The sequence below is a fragment of the Cordyceps fumosorosea genome (assembly GCF_001636725.1).
Source record: "Cordyceps fumosorosea ARSEF 2679 chromosome Unknown scaffold_23, whole genome shotgun sequence".
In the NCBI taxonomy this organism is placed as follows: domain Eukaryota; kingdom Fungi; phylum Ascomycota; class Sordariomycetes; order Hypocreales; family Cordycipitaceae; genus Cordyceps; species Cordyceps fumosorosea.
The window spans coordinates 101,797-123,918 of NW_017387323.1; the positions used below are offsets into that span (position 1 = coordinate 101,797).

The following is a 22,122-nucleotide window of genomic DNA, read 5'->3' on the forward strand; positions in this document are numbered from 1 at the left end:
AGCCCAGCAAGCGCTCGGCCACGTGCGAGTGCTCGGCCCCTGTGCTGCCAGCCTTGCGCTTGACGATTAAAAAAAAGGGATGCTTTACGGAATTGTTGACTGATCACTCCTCGCTAGACCCATTTTGCACCATCACAAGGAGCACCGAGAGCCGGAAAGTGTTTATTCGTACATGGGCTGGCTGAGGGACCAGACGCTCAGTGTTCCCGGATCGCCTTCCGCCAGCATGAACCATAAGATGATCCCATGCGGTGTAACAAGCTTTCATACCCTGGTCTTGGCTGGAAATCGGCACGACATCGTGCCATTGTCTGGTCTGAATTGGCGCCGAGCCCATGCCATTCCAGGGCCCGTGTCTGGCGCATTGAGTCGAACCCGTCGACCGCTCTGGGCCGCGTCGGGTAATTTCTTTGGGATCGTTGTGAAACGATACGCTACGGTGGGGTCCTGGGCAGTCCGAGAGAATCATTTAACTGAAGTTTCAGGGAACCACAACGACCGACCAATACCCACCAGGCCGTAAGTTGCTCAGACGCTCGATGCCATTGTCGCCCGTCAGTTCGAGCCTCGGGCTTTGAAGTATGCTTAGACAGCCCGGCTCGGCTCAATGTTGCACGGCGTGTTGGCGTTACGTGAAGAGAATCGGGTAACGGAATGGTCACCAATCAGAAAACAAAGCGTTTAATGATAATATTAAAGTGCTCGTTTCTGCTCGGTGGCGTCTGTACGTGGCATGCAACTTGATACTTGCGCTGACGAAAGCCTCCAATGCTGAAACCCAACATGATAGACTCACGAGAAGGATTTCTAGAGCCCGTCGTGAGATTCAAGCAACTCCGGACACGCGTGTTGAACCCAACAGCAAGGAAATGCCTGCTGGATGTGGCACAAACCATCGACGATCTCGGCCGCGCAGCCCAGCTCAGCCAGCACCGCAACCTGATTGAAGCCCTCGACAACACCCTCAGCCACCAAACTCTCGCGGCCATTGCATCTGCGTCAATCCAGGACAGGGAGCTATGTTCCGCGTTCAGCGTCTACTTCACCACCCTCGAACAGGCTTATGCGTGGCCGCGCGAGAGCACTGTTTCGACGCCAAAGAATCTGCACGATCATAAGCTTGTGATGCAGATGCTATACCATGAGGAGTTGAACACTATATTGCCCCAAGCCACTGTCAAAGGTAGCCTCGGCCCTGACGACTGCCGTGGAGTGGCATACTCGGCGCTTACGGAAGCAAACCTGCTATTGAAGGCCGCCTCGGATGCCAAACACGCCAACACGCCTCTCCCGGCTGAGCAGCAGGACAGGGTGAATCTCCTATATCGGACGTGCACCCAGGATTGGTTCCTGCAAGGCGATTACCGTGACTCCGAATCCCACCGACAATTCGGAAGACTTCATGAGATTATCCACACAACGGGCACCCAGAGATCTGTCCAAGAGCTTTTTCAGAGATCCGCGACGAAAATGATGCAGCGACTCCCCGCCATGCTACACAACATGGAGACCGTGGAGGCAGAAGTTGCTTGCATGTTTGAGCATCTTCAAATTGATGTCAGCCTTGCACGCGGAGAGCTCTTCGAAATGGTCATTGACGAAGTCATATGGGGCCAGACGTTTGCCAAGTACTCGAAACCCGTCGGCTGGTCGACCATCGGTGCTGGTGGCGCCGACTGTCCCATGTTCCGCATGCTTGACGCCGTCTGCGGCAAGGCGGAGGATCCTCAAGGCGACACGCTGCTCGCTGAGCTGGACATGCGGACGCGCCACTTCCCGCCGACTATCCGCCGCCTCATCCACAGAGTGGCCGAGGCACCGCCCGTGCGGGCGTACATTGCGTCCGGCCGTGCCGGCCACAGACTGTCACAGGCGTTCCGCGTATTTCAGCAACTCTTGTACGACATGTACGAGATGCATCGGAAGAAGGCCTTGAGGATCGTTCTGGCGCTGCGGGCGGGCCAGCTGTACACCTCGTCGGGCACGCAGAATGCCGCGTCTCCAGAATGGCACATATCCAACACGCTTCGCAACGCAATGACGGTGCGGTTCGGTCGCGATCCAGCCGCGAGGCGAATTACCGCGAGAGCAGTCCCCGTCTATCGCAGGTGCTCGATTGGCGAGAATGTTGAGTCTGCCATCATTCGATTGGACTTTGAAGCGCCCGTGGCCCTGGCCGCAGGAGACGGGATGTCGGTCACAGTCGACAGCAAAGGTCTCGGCCTCCAAACGCGGACATACTCCATCACGAAAACATATCCTGATACAAGCTTTGACGTGGAGAGCGACGAGGACTTGCACCTCACAAAGTCTGTAGAAATTTGCTGCCGAAGAGCCGGTCTTGTTTCGTCATTCATATGCCAGCAGGACAGGCCGTTTGACGTCTCCGTTGCGCTCTCCCCTAGTCCGCACTTTCGGATCAAAACAAACAAGACCGAGCAGGATAATACTTGCTTTGTCGCTCAGAACGGCGCAGCTGGCATTTTCCTGGGCTGGCTATCTCGACGTGAAAGGCTGGTCGGCACGTACACGCTGGTGATTGGCGCGCCAAACCTGCCCTCCTTCATCTATACGGAAGACTTGTTGGCCACTATGAATAAGTTTGGTGCTAGGCTGAGAGTTGTATTGTGCCTGTCAAAGCCTGTCGATGAAGATCTGAAATTGAGGATGGGTGGAAATTGCCAAGTCTTTCCGGGTAGAGCACCGGGCGTGCTTCAAAACCTCGGCCAGCGCCGCGGCGTGCCTACCTATGTTTGCGGATCGTCAGACTTCGCGCTGAGTGTGGCTCAAGTGCTGAACCGCCTCTCAGAGGCTGGAAAGTCTCGCGGATATGGGCGGACGGGTGCGATCAATACCTCGCGCATGCCTGATTTACATGTTCATGTCGCAGCTGCAAAGCCGGGCTTCGCTCAAGCCCAGCCTCAGGACACCCGCATCATCTCTCGTTCCGAGCTGGCCACTCACAACACGCCGGGAGACATTTGGATTTCTCTAGGTGACACCGTGTATGACATATCGATCCTGTCCACGTTTCACCCGGGGGGCGAGAAAACACTTCTGTGCAGGGCAGGCCTAGATGCGGACAGCATGTTTGACTCGGTCCATAAAGGAAGCTATGAAGTCATGTCTCTCCTCGCGCCCATGGCGATTGGCCGGTTGGCAGACAAGGACAAGGACAATGCCGAGAGCGACGAAATTCTCAACATTCTCGTGCAGGCGCAGAACGACTTGACAAACTCGAGCCGCTTCGAACAGCGTCCGACTGGGTCAGCAGAACAACTGGAACAAGCGCCGCCGTCCGAGGTGGTGCGCTGCTCTCTCTCTCAATTTTGCAAAGTATGGAAGGCTCTGTTGGAAAAGTGCAACGCGTCTTGCCATTTGTCCGAGGCCATCGCATTAGAAATGGATGGGTTCGAAAAGCGGCTAGCAGAGAAGCAGGAGTCGCTATACAGGTCTGTCTTTCAAGACCAGGAGCAATGCGCGCGGGGACTTGGCGAGATCTTCGACGCGCATGAAAGCGCGGCTATCGATATTCATGCCGTTATTGATGAAATGAAACTGGAAGCGGCGAGGGTCCTATTATCAGAGGAGGACTGGAGGTTACTGTTGGAGAGGGGGACGCTAAAAGTCGCAGCGGTGCTGGGGAGCATGATTCGAGAGCGCAATCACAGCGGTTTGTATTTTGTTTATGCATTGTTGTTAATAGCCGGCGTGTCGAGTGTGATGTTCTTATGGATGGCCGACGTGTCAAGATCAAGACATCATAGTACAAATTAGTTAGAGCAAGCACAGCATGGTTGATCAGTGACAAGCCACAATTTGGAGCCCCTCACATGAAGCGAGCGATCTCGTATTTGGCAACCGCTGTGGCTGATGACTTGGGCCAAGATCCGGTTTCAGAGCAAAGGCCTTTTGTTTACGAGAATTTAGACGGGATGGATGTCACCAATATTAGCACAAGAGCACTAACGAAATAAACCAAGCCATGATTAGCCTTTTCATGCTGTTCTCAGCCACTGAATCATCCACGCGGCCCCACCGATAATGGCGAAGGATCTGCACTGTTGTGTGGCATTCTTGTATGTATTCGGTCTAGGAGCCGCGAGGGAATACGTAGTCTCTCGAGTTGTGGCTTGTTCCATGCCAGCGGCTGGCTGGCAAAAATATGCGAGCCTGCATTACTCGAATTCCCTCCACTTCAAGACTTAACTCGTCCATTCGCCTTCATTGTTCGTTCGCCAGGTTGCGACTCACCCTTACGCCCACTGAGGTAACACTCGTTTTACTTTTTTGAAAAGGCATACAACCATCCTCGCCTTGCTCTCGCTACCATTGCAGCCGTGGAACCAGCTGTCTTCCGCTGTCTTGTCGCGCCATTAATCATCGGCCTCGACACCCCTGATACCCGACTTAATAACAGTCTGCGCTCGACATCGCCGAAACGCCGCCCATCAGTATTATAATATCGCTCCGAACCGAGTTTAATCAATAATCCCATCACCGTATTACCCTCGCACCCCCTCTTCCCGAGCCAACGACAACTCGAATCCCTCATCCCCCCAATGCCACTATAATCCAGTCTGCGCCATGGGCAGTGGTAAAAATTGTACGTGCTCTTTGCGCCCCTATTGCTCTTACTTTCCTACTTCATTCGTTCCCCAAACATCGTACTGACAGTTGAATTGCCGCAAATACAGCCCAGTACGGCGTCGTTCTTGATGCTGGTTCCTCGGGGACGCGCGTCTACATCTACAAATGGAGGAACCCCTCAGCGCCGCCCAAACACGACTACGACGACGATGACGATGAAGTGCGATCGCTACCCAAGATACACCTCAAGAAGAACCACAAAATTCATCCTGGCATTTCCACCTTCGCCGACGCGGTAGACTCGGTTGGCCATGACCATCTACAGGAGCTTGTCGACGTGGCCGTCAGCAAAGTCCCGTCGCACAAAATACCCGAAACGCCCATCTTCCTCATGGCCACGGCCGGCGTGCGATTCCTGCCCGAACACAAGCAAAAAGCTCTACTTGGAGCCGTCTGCTCCTATTTCCGAGCCAACACGAAATTCCAACTGCCAGATTGCGACGCTCATGTCCAGGTCATCCCGGGCGAGACCGAAGGCCTGTACGGCTGGATTGCCGCCAACTACCTTCTCGGAGGCTTCGAACGGCCAGATCAACACCAGCACAGCAAGGGGCACCATACATATGGCTTCCTCGACATGGGGGGCGCGTCGGCCCAAATCGCCTTTGCGCCCAACGCGACCGAGGCGAAGAAGCATGCCGACGATTTAAAATTAGTTCGCATGCGCACACTTGATGGCTCTTCTGTCGAATACAAGGTGTTTACGTCTACCTGGCTCGGCTATGGCGCAAACAAAGCCCGCGAGCGCTTTGTCGAAAAGCTAGCCGACCAATACGAGACAAATGTCCACGAGATTCCCGATCCATGCCTCCCCAAAGGCCTTCGAACGACGCTGGAAGGAGCTACAATTGACTCGGTAGGAGGTAATCAACAGCAGGTGCTTCTCGGGACCGGAGAATTTAGCGAATGTATTCGCAAAACGTATCCCCTGCTAGGCAAGGACAAGCCTTGTGAAGACTCACCCTGCCTGCTTAATGGCCAACATGCCCCTGCTATTGATTTCGATATCAACCATTTTGTCGGCGTGTCTGAGTACTGGCACACGACCCATGGTGTCTTCGGAAAGGAGGATGTGGCCTATGACCTGGCAACTTACCAGAAACGGGTGCTGGAGTATTGCGGAAGAGACTGGTCGTCAATCAAAAATGGCATTTTCACCCGCAAAAAGACTGCTGAACAGAAGCTAGCCGATGCTCAGCAGGCCTGTTTCAAGGCATCTTGGCTTATTAACATGCTTCACGATGGTATCGGTATCCCGAGAATTGGTATCGAGGGCTCCGGCAACGGCACTCGCGCTGGCGCTGACGAAAATGGTTTCCGAGATCCTTTTCAGCCTGTTGACACAATCCACGACATGGAAGTGAGCTGGACGTTGGGAAAGATGGTCTTGTATGCCACGGGCCAAATTCCCGCCAGGGACTCAAAACTGCCCGTCGGCTTTGGCAGCAACGTAGCCTCTGGTGTTCCGTCCGATTTTGAACATGCTGGATCTGTGCCAATTCCCGTTGGCCCTAAGCTAGGGGGCGGTCATGACGATGACGACGACGACGACGTGCATCGCTCTTCGGGCTCAATCTTCCCGTTTCTGACGTTTCTGCTCCTCCTTATGGTCCTGGCGTACTGGCTCCGAAAGCCTGAGAGACGCCACAAAGTCCTTTCCTTTGGCCGCCGCTCACGCAAAAATGGGAAGGGTTCCCGAAGCTTCATCAATCAGCTACTGGGGCGCCCTAACGTCGCCTACGAGCGTGTCCTGGAGGAAGGTGAAGCGCCAGAGTTTGAGCTTGGCGGCGTGGACTCGGATGAAAACGACCACTCTGACAGCACGGAGGGCTCCAAGGGCGGGAGGAGCTCCGGGCTGGTCACGCCGAAGCTGAACCTTGAGCGGTTCGACGACTTCCGCATGCCGTCCACCATGGATCGCACGGGGCTGGTAGTGCGCACGGAGAGTCGCGAGCGCCTCGGGCCGAGCCTGCAAATGCTGAATGCCGGACGGCGCAGTCGTAACGTTAGTCCCACGCGAATGAAGAGTCCTCTAGCTGTTTGATTCAACGAAGGTTTTGGCGAACTTGTCTTTAATTTCTACATATCAAGAGCGTTGGCGTTTTTTTATTTCATATTTAATGCAGCAAATGTCATGCTCTCTCTTCTTTATTCTTAATGCGGCTCAATATTCAAGGAGCGACGAGGCACGTTGGTTGCAACTGCGGTATCTTTCTTCGTGGTAGGATTATTGCTGGGTTATACTCATATAGGTTGGATTTCTCCATTTGTATATCCGGGTTGCGCGAATGGGAACGCACGGGGGGGATTTCATAGTCTCAAGTACATAGATTGCCGTATTATACAATGCAAGAGCGCGCAGACCAAGGCCAAAACGGCAAGGATGCAGTAATCTGAAATAATGACGCCGCCGACAATTCAAAGAGATAATAATGTAGACGAGGAAAACAAATGCGCCGCGGGAACAGAAAGATGATGGAGGCAAAAAGAAAAGAATAAATGGCCACAAGTGCTAGTCGGATTGCCTTTCCAGGAAGCTGGGGTCGTTGCGCACGCGATTCTCAAACTTGCGCCACCACTCCTCAAAAGCCTTGAGCGGGACGACCTCGACGCCGCCCGGGCCGGCCGTGCCGCTGAATCCAGTGAGGAAGTTGAACGCGTTCTGTATGATGCGCTGCGCCAGCACCGCCGTCGGCGGCTGCTGCTGCTGCTGCTGCGTCGACCCGGCCGTCGCGCTCTTCTCCGCGCCGAGCTCCTGCATCTTGCGCGCCACGTCGGCCTCGGGCTCGACGGACACGCCGACGACTAAGCCGTCGCCGCCGCCGCCGCCGCCGACCTTGAAGACGGCGCTCTCCTTGCCGGGCCCGATCGCGCCGAGGAACTTGAAGGACTGCGGGGCGGACGCGGAGGCGAGGTAGATGGCGGCGGCGGTGCCGGGCGGGAGGGAGACGCCGGGGAGGAGGAACAACGTGATGTGGGAGAAGCTGCGGGAAGAGGGGAGGGCGTAGAGGAGGGAGGTGGGCGACGGCGCGGAGGTCGGGTCGGTGATGAGGGGCAGGCCGGCCGGGATGAGGCCGAAGAGGGGGCCGCCGCCGGACATGGTTTTTTTTTTTTTTTTCCGACTTGGTTCGGAGGGTTCGAGGAGAGGTCGAGGCTTCGAGCTGGATGGAGGATATATCGGGCGGCGGTGAAGATTAGAAGCTTGTTGTCGTGGAGGAGAGGAGCGTGGGGAAAGAAGAAGATGCGAACAGATAACGACGGTTGGAGCTGGTTTTTCCTTGCTGGCGGGGCAAGTACGGGAAGCATCCATCTAGCACCATCTAGAATGGCCAGGGTGGTGGTGTAACAGCGGTGGTGGTTGAAAAGTGAACGAACAAAGGAAGAAAAGGGAAATAGTTTGGAGGGCTGGTATTATGAAGGATCACTTGTATTAGAGATATTTATCAGATTTTACATCTGCAGAGGGGAGAAGAATCTTGAGCGTGAGCAAGTGCTAGTTGGTTGCGACTGAAAGGCCTCCAAGACATATCTTCTGCGAATAGAGTTCTCCAAGCCGGACCAAGTCATTTTGCATGATTTTGGGATTTATATCAGTTTGAAAGGTATGACAACGGGAAGTCGCTGCCCTCTTTCAATGCATGTCCAATGCAAAAGGAGCCCAACAGACTCTACTGTTAGTCCCTTGGTAGCTCAAGGGTAGTATGTAGGTATGACGATGGAGGGGTTGAATTTTGGTAGTGGCGGGGAAGGTCCGCGCCGCAAAAAGCATCTAGATCGACTAGGGTAGCTGGCAGCTATGACAGAAGGCACAGTGCCAGCCACGTACAGATGAAAAAGGAAAAGAAAAAAAGTCTGGGTTTCACAAGGCCATTGACCAAGTTTCTCGCGAAAATACGGCCATCAGTCCCCCCATCATGCAGTGGCTGCCGATCGTGGGTCAGCTCTCGCACTTCCCTCCGAGTCTCTCCCGCACCCAAGGCCGAACCCGGAACAGGTTGGTGGGGAACTCTGCCCCTCGCACTACGTAGAGAGCCCAAAGGTGAATGAATGAAGCTGCCCCTCCAACTTTTTTTTTTTTGTCTTGTTCACTTTTCTTCTTCTTCCTTTGCATCAATTCATCCATTTCCATCTCAAAGACACCTCAATCCCATCATGTCTCAGTCCGTCCTCATCCTCGGCTCCGGCTTCGTCGCCACTCCCGCCGTTGAGGTCCTCTCCAAGGCCGGCATCCACGTCACTGTCGCCTGCCGCACGTTGGCCACGGCCCAGGCCCTCGCCGGCAGCTACGCCCACACAAAGGCCGTGAGCCTCGACGTCAACGACACCGCCGCCCTCGAGGCCGCCGTCGCCGCCCACGACCTGACCGTCTCCCTCATCCCCTACACCTTCCACGCCGTCGTCATCAAGGCCGCCATCAAGGCCAAGAAGCACGTCGTCACCACCTCGTACGTCTCGCCTGCCATGATGGAGCTCGACGCCGAGGCCAAGGCCGCCGGCATCACCGTCATGAACGAGATCGGCCTCGACCCGGGTATCGACCATCTCTACGCCGTCGACCTCATCGAGCGCGTCCACAAGGCTGGCGGCAAGATTCTCTCCTTCAAGAGCTTCTGCGGCGGCTTGACCGCCCCCGAGAACTCGGACAACCCGCTCGGCTACAAGTTTAGCTGGAGCTCCCGTGGTGTCCTGCTCGCCCTCAAGAATAACGCCAAGTATGTCGAGGACGGCAAGATTGTCGAGGTCTCGGGCCTCGACCTCATGGACACTGCCAAGACCTACCATACCGGCTTCACCGGCTTCAACTTTGTCGCCTACGGTAACCGTGATAGCTCCGGCTACCTTGAGCGGTACGTATATGCAAACATGCCCAAGCAACCCCTCAACTAGCAGCCATTACTAACACGCCCTCTAGCTACCACATCCCCGAGGCCCAGACCTGCGTCCGGGGTACTCTTCGCTACGCCGGCTTCCCCCCGTTCATCAAGACCCTCGTCGACATTGGCTTCCTCGACGATCAACCCAAGGACTTCCTCAAAGAGGCCATCCCCTGGAACGAGGCTCTCGCCAAGGTGTCTGGTGCCAAGTCCGCCAGCGAGGATGACCTGGTCGCCGCCATTTCCGCCAAGGCTACTACCTTCAAGACCGCCGAGGTCAAGAGCCAACTCATCAAGGACCTCAAGTGGCGTGCGTACTTGTCACACCGTATTCCCGAGCTCTACTGACATTCCTCTAGTCGGAATCTTCTCCACCACAAAGATCACTCCCCGCGGCAACCCTCTTGACACCCTTTGCGCTACTCTCGAGGACAAGATGACCTTCCAGGAGGGTGAGCGTGACATGGTTGTAAGTGCATGATGATACCCGTAAAGCAAGCCATGTACTTACTTTTTAGTTCCTGCAACACATGTTCGAGGTCGAGAACAAGGATGGCAGCAAGAACACCATCTCTTCCACCCTTTGCGAGTACGGCGCTCCCATCGGCTCCGGTGGACCCTCCGCCATGGCCAAGCTCGTCGGTATTCCGGGAGCTGTCGGTATGTAGCACCACCATCCTCACTTCAAAGCAAATAACTAACGAGGAAATAGCTGTCCAGCAGGTTCTGAACGGCACCATCTCCGAGCGCGGCATCCTTGCTCCTATGAACACTAAGCTGAACACTCCCATCATGAAGGAGCTCGACGAGAAATACGGGTAAGTTGAGGGGCGTTTTCGATGCAGATAATTAAACTGACTCCCCGACAGCATCAAATGCACTGAGAAGATTCTCAACTAAGGCCAAAAGAGCTAGTTATACCCAGCCCGCAACTACGTTCCGACAGGCATGGAACAATGAACACATGAACCAAGTTTATAAAATAGTGCCAATTCGGGCAATGCGAGTAGGCAAGCCAGACTTGACTACAGAAAAGTCCAAACTTCTTTTTGATCTATAGACTGAACACAAAAGTAATGACATGATTTACTACATTTAGTGAGAAATAGACCGAGATGTATGTGAACATTCCTCGGCCAGAAATCACGTTTCGTTTTGTATAATTCTGCCATACCAGAGTCATGTACCATGTAAGGACTTGAATAAGCCCTCAAATTTATCTCTCGGATATATCCAAATAATGTGCCCTCACTGTCTTCCCAAGTGCCCGACATGCTTACCTGTTGACGGACCACCAACCTGGCAACTCGCAGCTCCACTCCGTGCCACCACTCAGCGGGACTTTGTGCCTCTTCTTCTGTCCCTGGACATCTCATCGCTGCCTTTGCCAGGTGTTTATAATTTTTGCATCGCACTACTTAAGAGCTGGTTCTATATTGATAAATTGCCTCTCACCCGAGGCAGCCGAGAGTTGTTACCGTACAGCTACATACAAAGTCTTGAGCGCAACCGCGGCCATGAAGTCGAACCTGGATCTTGTGAATGATACTGATGGGTAAGACCTATATCCGATGCTTGCAATCGTTCATCATGGCATTTCCAGTTGTCAAATCATACCTGTACCACAATACAATCACTTGCGCTGACTCTCGCAGCTTCCCCTATGGCGATGGCCCCATCACCGTCGACGGGCAGGGCCTCTTCACGCTGCTCTGGCGCGACGCCGGCGGCGACTACCCGATTGGCTACGTGCTGGACCGCGTGGTCGACGAGTTCGCCAAGCTGCCCGCCTCGCTGACCGGAAACATGCAGGTGGACCGGTCGGTGCGGACGCTGCGGATGTTCCACGACCTCGCGGACGAGCCGTCGCGCACCGCCGCCGTCGCAGCGCTGACGGCGCACCTGCGCGCGGCCGACACCTTCCCGCTGCTCCGGGGCTGGCGGGACGAGGCCTGGCCGGTGCACGGGCGGCGCGGGGGCGAGCTACTGTTCAGCATGGAGCGGGCGGCCGTCGGGCTGTTCGGGGCGGTGCGCTATGGGGTGCACCTGACCGCGTATGTGGCGGCCGGCGACGACGCGGGCCTGCGGGTGTGGGTGCCGCGGCGCGCGGCGACCAAGTCGACGTTTCCGGGGATGCTGGACAACACGGTCGCGGGCGGGCTGACGACGGGCGAGGACCCGTTCGAGTGCGCGGTGCGCGAGGCGGACGAGGAGGCGAGCCTGCCGGAGGCGGTGGTGCGCGGAGGCGCGAGGCTGGTCGGCGTCCTCACGTACGTGTACGTCACCGACGGGCCCAACAACGGCGAGGCCGGCTTCGTCTACCCCGAGGTCGAGTGGGCGTACGACTTGCAGCTACCCCCGGACGTGGTCCCGCGGCCCAAGGACGGCGAGGTGGACGAGTTTTACCTGTGTGACGTGCCGACGATCAAGCGCGACCTGGCGGCGGGCAAGTACAAGACGAATTGCGCGGTGGTGATGCTCGACTTCTTCATCCGCCACGGTTTGTTGACGGCGGAGGAGGAGCCGCAGCTGGCGGAGATTCAGCGGAGGATGCGCAGGGAGCTGCCGTTCCCGGGGCCGCACTGGAGCAACTGGAGCTGTGCATGAGCTCAAGGGTCACGCGATAGGTGATGCTGGAATTTTAGATTTTTTTAATTTAGAAAAATGACAGTGTCGTCTGACAAGAATGGAAAGACGGGACACCAGTATGCTGCAATTAGACCCAGGTAATGCCAAACTATAACGCCAATATCCTCCCCTCTTTTTGTGAACCTTTTCCTTCGTCGCATGTCGAAGACTCGCTTTTATTTCTTGATCAAAAGATACACATTATCGACGCGCAGAGGGGTGAGTTTCTTGACGGGACCCTGCAGCGACATGAGCAGACCGCCAAACGAGACGTACGCGTTACTGCGAAGCACATGAGGTTAGCAAAGTAAAAAAAACCGTCCACCTTCCCCCCCCCATCGTAGGGGGACCAGGGTTGAAGCTTTCAGGCTTACATGGTTGCGCCGTCAAATGTCTCCTCAAACTTATAAATCTTGCCGTAGCAGACGTAGTCGTAGAGGTCGGCGAGGGTGGCCGGGGCGTCGCCGCCCTTGCCGACGTCGCGCCAGCCCTTGTCGTCGTCGCGGGCGCCGTCAGGCGAGAGTGTGGTGCTGAGGACGACGTGCAGCGAGTCGGAGACGGCGCAAGGGAAGAGCTCCATGTTGATGTCGAGCACCATGACGGTCTGCGAGTCGCTCGACGTGCACGAGATGCGCGCCACCCGGTCGTACTTGGACTGGTCGTACTCGGTGATGGTGAAGCTCTCCTCGAAGAGGGTGGCGTCGCCGCCGGCGCCAGCGCCAGACATGGTTGTGGTCGTTGTTGCGGGGATTCGGTGCGGCTTAGGAGAGAAGGAGGGGGGCGGAAAGCGAGAGGCTAGGCGCGGCGGCAATTAGATCGTTGGGTATCGTTGTTTGGTCAAAAGTCCTGAGATGTCGTTGGTGTAGAGCGCCTGGAGGCGGCAGAAAATTAATCAGAGGGGCGGTCGCGGGGCGGTGCGCGATACTTGCATATCCGAGACTGTCAAGTAGAAATGAATGGCTGTTGTCTTCGATTTACTTATACTTTAAGCAAATTGAAGAGCAGAACAAAAAAAGAACAAATAATCTACTCAAACCAATATTTTAAACTTTCTAATCCTTTTTGGAAATTATTCGAGTCTCCCACCAATTCCCCCCTCCGAGCTTGAGTGGGCACACAACATCAACTCTGCCACCAGCTTCCAACGTCCAGACTTTTTGGAAGCATCAACAAACTACAATAACCTATAAGCCGCACTCCCTCGTCGATTTATTTCACATATTCCCGGCCCTTTACAATATCCGGCATACACACCCCGTCTTCACTCTCTTGGCGACAAGTTCGAGCTGCTCACTTAGAGCCCCGCCGCAGCATTCAAGCTCAAATTTTGCGCTGCCTGCCATGTCCTTTCGCAAGCGAGGAGTCGTCCTCGGCAACCCCCGAACGCCAGCGGTTGCCAAGGTAGAGAAGTCCCTTCCCGCAGGCACCCGTCCATCACCGCACGACGGGCGCCTCACCACATCGTCCGGCACGCAGTCGCTGGACCAGCTGCTTGCGGGCCATGCCGGCCTTCCCATGGGCACCTCGCTCCTGATAGAGGAAACCGGCACAACCGACTTTGGCGGTATGCTGTTACGATATTACGCCGCCGAGGGCTTGGCCCAAGGTCATCATGTTCACGTTCTCGGCTTTGACGATTCTTGGCGTCGAGAGCTTCCGGGCTTGGGCAGCGAGGCCAAAGAAAAGGCCGCCAAGCCTGAGTCGTCGTCTGACAGCAAAATGAAGATTGCTTGGCGGTATGAGACCTTAGGAAACCGAGTCTCGCCATCTAGAGGTGACTTTACTCCTGCCTATGTCTTGTTTTCTTCCCTAGTCACACCTCTAACTTGCTGTAGAGCCTACACAACCTGTCTCCTCTCAGCAGAGTGCGTCAAGCGCATTTTGCCACACATTTAACCTGACAAAGAAACTGGAGAGTAGAGACATCAAAGGCCAACTTTTTGGGTTTCCAATTATAAATGTCAATGCTGCTTCACAATCCACGGGGTTCTTTCGCGAGTTTCTTAACTCTGTCGCCGCAAAACTGGCCAGCACGCCGTCCTCTACGATCCACAGGGTGGTTGTCCCCAGTCTCTTGTCGCCGACGCTGTACCCGTCCTACGGATGCAACCCGCAGCAAGTCTTGCAATTCCTCCACGGCCTCCGCGGTCTCCTGCGCCAACACCACACCAGGCTGACCGCCATCGCCACGCTGCCAATCTCGCTCCATCCCAGAGCCAACGGCCTGACAAGGTGGGCGGAGATTCTCTGTGACGGCGTGCTCGAGCTGGTGCCACTTGGGCATCAAATACAAGTCAGCCGCGACCCGACCAGCGAGGATAAGGCCCAAGGTTTATTACGAGTCCACAGTCTACCCATCTTCCATGAGCGTGGCGGCGGCCTTGACGAGGGCTGGCGCCGCGAAGACTTGTCGTTCAAGCTCAGCGCCTCGACTGGTCTCATCATCACGCCATACAGCCTGCCTCCTGTGGGAGAGGAAGAGGAACAGGCCAAAGAAGCTGCCGAAGCTGAGAAGAAGAAAAAGTCTCTTGAATTTTAGAAACATTTCCTGTCAGTCGTTCGAAGTTCTGCCAACTGGATACATGCTATCGCCCCGCTATGTGCATATGGACCCTAGATGGATAGACCGCCTTCATATCCACTTCTGGAACCAAATAAAAATTTGGACCTGCACCTGCAGCTTCTTCGACTCTCACTTCTTCAACTAATCCCACGATAAACACTCGCGCAGGACGTGGGTGAGCACAGGGTAAGTCTTTCCATGCACTTCTTATTCTTGCACTTCTTGCACAATGCCTCTCCGACTTGCATCCCTGGGATCTACATGATTATTACCTTGAATATCTGTCAATCCACTGAACTTCTGTGACGACACATTCAAACATTACGAAGACGACTTATGACTCTTCCCACTCCAATTACCTTGTCACCCCTTCCACCAGATCTTTGTGAAAGATGCACACAGCTAACATGACATTGGTTTTTCTGGATCAGAGACGAATGACTGCCTTGGAGGAGGCGCCGTTGTCTGTGCGGATCGCCCGCATCGCCGGTCGATACCTAGTCTTCGAACACGAGGCGGCAGCCGCGCTGCGTCGACACGTTAACACCAACGGTGTGCTTGTCGGCACGGCGCCGCAGCAGCCGACGCAGAACATCTTTCTGGGCCTGCCCGTCGAGCTGCGGCCCGAGGAGGCCGTGGCCCTCGTGCGCAAGGGCGCCGCGTATGTCGTAGATGGCGCCACCGCCCACCGGGATACCCTCCAGTCGTACCGGGACCCGGCCAGGCGACAAGCGTATATAGAGTCTCTCCAAAGACAAAAAGAAGCGGCGCAAGCAGCTCTCGCTGAGCGCAGCGCGCTACGAGCCGCCGAGGTGGCCGATAAACTGAAACGCGGCAAGAACAAGAAGGGCGCGGCTGCAGCGGCAGCAGCAGCGGCAGCAGCCACCGCCGCTTCCAAAGACTCCCCAGAACCAGCAGACGGCAGCGTCGCACCGTCATCGTCACAAGTAAAATCAATTGGCATCACGCCCACCTCCAGCACCGACCTCGTACCGGCCGACGCGTTCGCCCAGCAGCGCCGCGAGCCCTCGCGGGATGAGGCCGCGCCGCTGTGCGCGCACCTGCTCGACCGCGGCTACCACATGACGCCCGGCCTGCGCTTCGGCGCCCAGTACAGCGTGTACCCCGGCGACCCGCTGCGCTTCCACGCGCACTTCATGGCCAGCCAGTACGCCTGGGACGAGCCAATCCCCATCCTGGACATCGTCGCCGGCGGTCGGCTCGCCACGGCCGTCAAGAAGGCGTTCCTACTTGGCGGCGAGCAGCCCGCCGAGGACAAGGACAGCGCGAAGCCCCCGGTCGTCAGAACATTTTGCTTGGAATGGGCGGCCATGTAAACAAGATCAACTAGTATCGACGAAACAAATTAACATCAAGTTCGATGTACGAGCGACGGGCTATAGAATTGGGAGAGAGGAATAGAAGAGCAAAATACCCCCACCACAGTTGAATTGAATTTTATACAACTAAAACGCTTCTGCAGCCATACCAATTACGAAAACTAACGACGACTATTGACAGCAGCCATCTCTGACGATGACTGAAAAACGAATGATGACCGTTATAACCCTCCCCATCCAAGTCGCAAAGAAAGCAGAACACCCCATGACCTGCCAGCACATGGAAACGATAAATACAGTGTAGTGTGCCGGTTGCTCCCCTTTTCATTCATCTACGGGACGTAGATCCTGCTGAAGCTCAGGACATCACGACGACAGCAGACGCACTTGTCAAAGTTATTCATAGCCAGAGACACGCGGCAGTCGTCGCAGAGACTCAGGCAGCGGCAGGGCCACACGATGATGGTGCGTGCGGCGCTTTGGCAGACGACACACAGGGGGCCTTGCTCGTCGGTGTTGTCGCTGCTAGCAGCCACGACCGCCGAGGCAGCAGCGCCGGTGCTCTTGGTCGGCGTCTGCGGCAGTGGCCGGGCTGCCTCCTCGCGACGCGACAGCAGAAGCTGTTCAAGCAACGTCTCCTCCTCGTCGGGGTCTAGCTTGGTCCGGATGTCGCGGCTAAGCGCGTTTGACGCAGACGCCGCGGGGACCACTGCGGGCGTTGCAATGTCCGAGGCGGTGGGTGTACCGCCAGGTCGGCGCGGGCTGGTCAGGATGCTAGTTCTGCGGAGCTGCTCCAGGCGTCGGAAGCGGCCGCGTGTCATGACCCCGTCACTGACGAGGTGTGCCGCGAGCGCGGTGGCCTCCTCACGCTCCTCCCTGTTGGCGGGGCGTAAGAGGCGAGCAAGATCCGACATGCCCATGGGACTGTCAGCCATCGGTGTATTCTCTCGCGCCATTCTCGGTGACCGCTGCGTTGGTGTCCTTTGGCCCCCATCGCCTTCTTTTTCTTCGTCGTCAATAGGCTCCCACGGGTTTCTCTCGTTTTCACCATCGCTCTCGTTCGCCGACGTCGACTGGGAAATCACGCTTGTCGCATCCCAATCCTCATCACCGGCATGGCTGGGGGCGTAATCGCCACTGGAGTCGCCGGAACCCCACCACCCTCCTTCCACAAAGTAGTTGTATAAGTCCTTGTCAAGGTTCTCTTCACTGCCATTGTGCCCGATGCGTCTGAACTCAGCTTCAACGTCGATCCCCTCGCTCCTAGAAACGCGACCATCTCGACTGATTAAAACGGTGTGGCTTGCACGTTGGTTTGTCAAGGTCGACTTTGGCTCTTCGTTGGCAGGCTTGGGTCTTGCTGCCAGCCATAGCAGCCAGCCAGGTTGGTATCTGATACGGATAAGCTTGAGGAGCCACAGCATCAAGAGGGCAGAGACGCGACCGATGAGTCTGACAACGTTCGCCAAAAATTCAATCGCCATCACCCATCTCGAGCTTCTATCACCAACACCAGCTCGAAAGCTGCGCTCTGCGCGGCCCTTGGGGACTTTTTGTGCTGCTCTTTCCCGAGCATAACCATTGGGGGCCATGACTGGGCCATCCTTGACAGGGATTAGGCCAATGGCACCGATACGGTCGTATTGTGAGCTGGTATGGCCAAGCCCAACCCACTGCCTTTGCATTTCTTCGGCTTCTCTGTACCGAGCCTCCTCGAGCCAGGTATGGCGCTTCAAGTTCACACCATTGTCCTCATTCAAGTACACAGCTTCACTAGCCATTGTAATGACGGCAAACCCAGTACGCAGAAGGGCTGTGTAGAAGTCCATATCCCTCGTAATCCTGACGTCTGCAAAGGAAACATTTGCTTGCATATTTTCGTGGGCATAAAGCAGCCGCTGTCTGTACGACATGGAAGAGCGCTCCTGATTTGATGGTGGAGAGAGTGCAGATAGCAGCAGAGCGAGACCGTATATGATGAAGCAAAGCAGTATGCCACCAAACACCACAACGTGGGGTACGAAACCGATGATGCAAACGGTAGGGAATCGTAAGAGACCATGAGAGGCGGGGTCGTCAAAATCAAAAGAAAAGGCACTCCAAACAATGCTTCCCATGAAGCAAATACCCCAGAAGCCGGTGTTGGCGAGCCGATACTTGGCTTGTAGATCAAAAAGCCCGAGAATATGGCTTGTGAGGTGTGTCATGGCAGATAGAAAGGCAACGAGAAGTACCTCAGGCGGCGTGTTGACTCTCTTAATCAACATTGACTTTGTTAGCAACTTGACCGCTGCACCAGTGCCCGGCAAAGAATCCGTCGATTCACTCTGTGACTTCGAGTCCCAGTTCAACTGGGCAAGCTGGTTGCTTATAGTGGCATCGGCCTCAGCAAATGCTAGCGATTGCTCAAACAACGTCATGCCTGTCTCTGCTGAGAGACTCCTGCCTTGAACCGCACAAGACACGGTCTCGATAAAGTGGCTCAAGCAAAATGTACCAAACAGTGGCCACATTGCCGAGAGCGAACCGACCAAGACGGAGTTCTTGGTTTCGTCTGGTAGCGGAATCATGTGAACGGCTCCACAGGATTGTTTGTCTGTTGCTCCAAGAAGCAGAATGGAGCTTAATGTATTCAAGAAATGGTTCGTATGCGCATGCAAGAAGCGTGAGTATTTGGTCGGATCCCCCCACCGAAGCTCAGCAAAGTTGGCCGAGGTCTGACACTGCATTGACATGAGCAGGCGGCGCACCTGAATGACGAGGAAGACGATGGGAAGAAAGCGAAGCAGCAGTCTTAGCTTCCACTGAAGACGTAGCCTGCGACGCGTGGCGGCGAAAATGTGTGTTCGGTTCAATATTAGGGCCATGGCTATGCAGGACATTGCCCATCGACTGGTGGCGTAGGAGAAGACGCTTCCCCAGTTGCGCACGCTCTCCAGGGATACGAACGATGCTGATTCCCGTGCAGCGGACGCCGCTGCAGGTGACGTGTTGCTCTCCATGATGTTGTATGCGGCCGCGGCGTTTGTCCCGGGGACGCCGGCGGCGTTATTAGGCGCAAGATCAGGCTGGTCAGCCAAAGCGAGGTAATAGCCAAGCTTCTCGAGAATCCTAGGCCCTGCCCAGACCAGATCGTCAAACGACGGTGCAAAGCGAGTCATATTGGTAGCCCAGGCCGAGATGTTGGACCATCCTCCCAGATTGACGACGCCGGTGACCGGGACCAGCGGCGTCTCAGCCAGTCTCTCCATTTCCGTTGGGCAAACGCGAATGTTCCGTGCCCGGCGGCGTGGCCTGGCCTGGCCGCTGTCAAGTGTTCGGAAGCGATAAATCGGCCGGCGATGAACGAAAATGGATACGAAGTCGGTCGGATAATAGTGCAAAATGGCGAGCCGAGAAGCACAGCGACGGTGCGCTGATGGGAGTGGTGAGATGAACCAGGAGCGGCGACCCTCTTGTGCAGTTGTAGGCGTGATTCTGGGCCGATTCAGTGGTTTGGCACTGTGACGTATTCGTACCGCGGTCAAGCCACGGAACACTAAGGCAGTCGGCAGGTGGGGAGCGACAGAGACAATAGTTAGTTATTAGCCACCATGCTTGAATAATGTTGCAATTGTTTGAACTCGCCTACAGGTGTAATCTATTTCCAGTATGTGTAAATGTGCAGGGCTTACTTTTTCAGCTCCGTTTTCTCGGACAGTAATACAGGAGCGGCAGATTCCTGGGGCAAGTACAGAGTACAAAGCAAGACTTGTTCGCCAAGCCTGTCTGTAACGATCAGTCGGTGGATGCTTCGGACTCTCAGTCCATGCAGCAGAAGTAAAGAATACAGACAAGGTGCATGGTGCAGATAATTGACCAGGCCACAGCTGTGAACCATGTGCTGTTCTCTTCCCATCTATGTAGACACCTGCACTGTTGACAAAACAGCCACCCGACAATGAACAGCGTTGTTGCACAGCATCAGTGAATTAAGTGCTCCCTTTATCCTTTGCATTGCACACAAACTTCCACGGTGTTTCTCAGTCTATTGGGTATATTTACAAATCTCGGGGTCAAAATGGTTACGCGCCTATTTCCCTTTTTCATCAAGCCTTCATAGCCTCACTCAGCGACGTGGCGATAGCCTGGCACGTGCCCTTGCTTGCGTGAACCGCCCTTGATACCAGTTGCCGCTGTGACTCTGTGTTTGACGATTGTAGGCGACCCTTAAACCAGAGATTCGTGATCTCGTCTCGTGAAGGCAGATATGCCACGCAACAGGCTGCCAATACTTGGCCATGCTCGGACGGCACGGGATCAAGTACAATGGAAGCGTCGCCATCTTTGTCCTTCAGTACCATGGCCGCAACGCCACCAGCCACCGTGTCGACGCAGTCGATGCCAGCATCAGCAATGGCCGCCGAGGCCACAGTAATGCAGCCGCTCAAGACGTTCATCATTTCCCAACTCTCAATCCCTTGATCCTGTGCAGCTTGGCGGGTAAGCTCACCCTCAATAATAGTAACAATAACGTCAACACCACTCTTGGGCCAGCGATCGGCGATCAGAGCACCACGGAGGGCGGTCTCGAGATGTGTGCTGAGATCCCGTTCACTGGAGTCGCGCAAGTAGCCTCGCCGTTGCTTCGTCGCAAACGGCGCATACTTGACATGTGTTGATAGAACCATGTGAGGCGAGAACGGGGCTGATCGTGGCAGTGATCTTGGGCCATGCACTGTGCAGGTAAGCTTCATGCCAGAGCCTGAAGAGCCCTCCCTAGGTTCAAACTCCAGGTATGCAGAGCCAGATGCAGAAGGCGTAACGCCGGTCTTCAAGTCTTTGGCTAGTTAGTTTACTACTCACAGTGTCATTGCTGTAGAGAAACTCACAGATAGCTCTGATGCCATTCTCGGGCCGCGTTCTTTGGGTAGAGAGCACATCTTCATCGTCGTAAACGGGGGCCAATGTTGCGCCCGAAGGACCATTCACTCGTCTCCGATCAGCCATTGTATAGAAGATATTCCCACGGAGCTGTTACGTTTCAACAGGAACCCTTGAAATGATATCAGTTTAGACCGGCAACGCAAGAAACTGAAGCTCCAACCCAGCAACCAGTGCATCTAGTTAGCGGGGCAGCTGTTCGCCAAAATTTCTGCCCATGCACATAACGAGTTGCCCCACATTGGTGATTGCTTAGTCCAGGGAACGACTCAAATTGTTTTTTTTTCTTCTTCACTTCTCTCAAGCTTTCTTCTCAATGCTGAACATTGCACGCTCCTCGCGTGGGCATTGCAATAGGTATCAGCCATGGAGAACCGAGATTGGATATTGCCAGATACCTAGCTGGTGACTGCAATGGCCTCTGTCGCTGATGCGCAGAACATTCCAAATATGCTGACTGTGAATGGTAAGCTTTTCCTTCCCCCACAGCCCCCAGCGCTACGCCTCGAGACAAGATGATGATACTATCACCACTGTTCCCGCGAATTCCTGAGCGTTTGAACAACATGCACTACCATCTGACCGCACTCCTCGATGCAAGCGCTGGACGGCCTTGTGTCGGTCTGCCCCCAAGCGAAGCTAACCCTCTGAGCAGTACCAATAAGTAGTTGCAGATACTTGACCACCACTGTTCAGGTTCCCTTTCTGTGGTAAGTCAACTATTTTTTTTTCTCCTGCTTGCCTCGTTTTTCGACAATACTTTCCATGATGAGAAACCTTTTCATCCAGTTCTGCTACTGAACCCCCTGATGACTACCAAATTACCAAACCAAGATCTCTGATGATATCTTTCTACTATACCTTTGACTTTTACCAATTGGGTTTGACTTAAGCTAACCATGTTGAAGATGTAGAATCTACGAAAAAAAAAAATGTTCGGAGCCCTAATCGTTGCCCTATCAGGTAGGCACTCCCTGCTATACCTTTGTACTAACGCAACCACCGCACGACCTGATGACAACAAGTTCTATCCATTCTACTAATTCATCCTGGCCGAGTTAGCCCTCCCGCACTGGAGCAGATCCTTGGGTTTGTGAAGAAAGTTGTGGAGTTGCTTAATTGGCGTAATTCTACTTCCGTGTCT

At 55.0% G+C, this 22,122-nt stretch overlaps 9 protein-coding genes across 9 annotated transcripts; 5 read left to right on the forward strand and 4 right to left on the reverse strand.

Annotated features, from left to right (window-relative positions):
- Positions 1-783: 783 nt before the first annotated feature.
- Positions 784-6,694, forward strand: ISF_07599 (Nucleoside phosphatase GDA1/CD39; the record flags this gene model as incomplete). Its single annotated transcript, XM_018851202.1, has 2 exons — positions 784-3,673; positions 4,698-6,694. 2 exons carry the CDS (start codon positions 784-786, stop codon positions 6,692-6,694), a joined length of 4,887 nt encoding a protein of 1,628 aa, XP_018701512.1.
- A 468-nt stretch (positions 6,695-7,162) lies between these two features.
- ISF_07600 (hypothetical protein) lies at positions 7,163-7,750 on the reverse strand (the record flags this gene model as incomplete). The annotated part of the gene is made up of 1 exon (XM_018851203.1): positions 7,163-7,750. One exon carries the CDS (start codon positions 7,748-7,750, stop codon positions 7,163-7,165), a length of 588 nt encoding a protein of 195 aa, XP_018701513.1.
- Positions 7,751-8,802: 1,052 nt separating this feature from the next.
- On the forward strand, positions 8,803-10,424 carry ISF_07601 (saccharopine dehydrogenase; the record flags this gene model as incomplete). The annotated part of the gene is made up of 6 exons (XM_018851204.1): positions 8,803-9,497; positions 9,563-9,834; positions 9,884-9,993; positions 10,043-10,184; positions 10,237-10,342; positions 10,394-10,424. The coding sequence occupies 6 exons, from the start codon at positions 8,803-8,805 to the stop codon at positions 10,422-10,424; spliced, it is 1,356 nt and encodes a 451-aa protein (XP_018701514.1).
- Positions 10,425-11,041: 617 nt separating this feature from the next.
- Positions 11,042-12,131, forward strand: ISF_07602 (thiamin pyrophosphokinase-related protein; the record flags this gene model as incomplete). Its single annotated transcript, XM_018851205.1, has 2 exons — positions 11,042-11,079; positions 11,180-12,131. 2 exons carry the CDS (start codon positions 11,042-11,044, stop codon positions 12,129-12,131), a joined length of 990 nt encoding a protein of 329 aa, XP_018701515.1.
- Positions 12,132-12,328: 197 nt separating this feature from the next.
- ISF_07603 (UDP-glucose 4-epimerase Gal10) lies at positions 12,329-12,879 on the reverse strand (the record flags this gene model as incomplete). The annotated part of the gene is made up of 2 exons (XM_018851206.1): positions 12,329-12,434; positions 12,527-12,879. 2 exons carry the CDS (start codon positions 12,877-12,879, stop codon positions 12,329-12,331), a joined length of 459 nt encoding a protein of 152 aa, XP_018701516.1.
- Positions 12,880-13,493: 614 nt separating this feature from the next.
- On the forward strand, positions 13,494-14,691 carry ISF_07604 (PAXNEB protein superfamily; the record flags this gene model as incomplete). The annotated part of the gene is made up of 2 exons (XM_018851207.1): positions 13,494-13,926; positions 13,988-14,691. 2 exons carry the CDS (start codon positions 13,494-13,496, stop codon positions 14,689-14,691), a joined length of 1,137 nt encoding a protein of 378 aa, XP_018701517.1.
- A 461-nt stretch (positions 14,692-15,152) lies between these two features.
- Positions 15,153-16,052, forward strand: ISF_07605 (tRNA-splicing endonuclease subunit sen34; the record flags this gene model as incomplete). The annotated part of the gene is made up of 1 exon (XM_018851208.1): positions 15,153-16,052. The coding sequence occupies one exon, from the start codon at positions 15,153-15,155 to the stop codon at positions 16,050-16,052; it is 900 nt and encodes a 299-aa protein (XP_018701518.1).
- A 335-nt stretch (positions 16,053-16,387) lies between these two features.
- ISF_07606 (hypothetical protein) lies at positions 16,388-19,306 on the reverse strand (the record flags this gene model as incomplete). Its single annotated transcript, XM_018851209.1, has 2 exons — positions 16,388-18,778; positions 18,806-19,306. The coding sequence occupies 2 exons, from the start codon at positions 19,304-19,306 to the stop codon at positions 16,388-16,390; spliced, it is 2,892 nt and encodes a 963-aa protein (XP_018701519.1).
- Positions 19,307-20,143: 837 nt separating this feature from the next.
- Positions 20,144-21,044, reverse strand: ISF_07607 (3' exoribonuclease; the record flags this gene model as incomplete). The annotated part of the gene is made up of 2 exons (XM_018851210.1): positions 20,144-20,874; positions 20,927-21,044. 2 exons carry the CDS (start codon positions 21,042-21,044, stop codon positions 20,144-20,146), a joined length of 849 nt encoding a protein of 282 aa, XP_018701520.1.
- Positions 21,045-22,122: the final 1,078 nt, after the last annotated feature.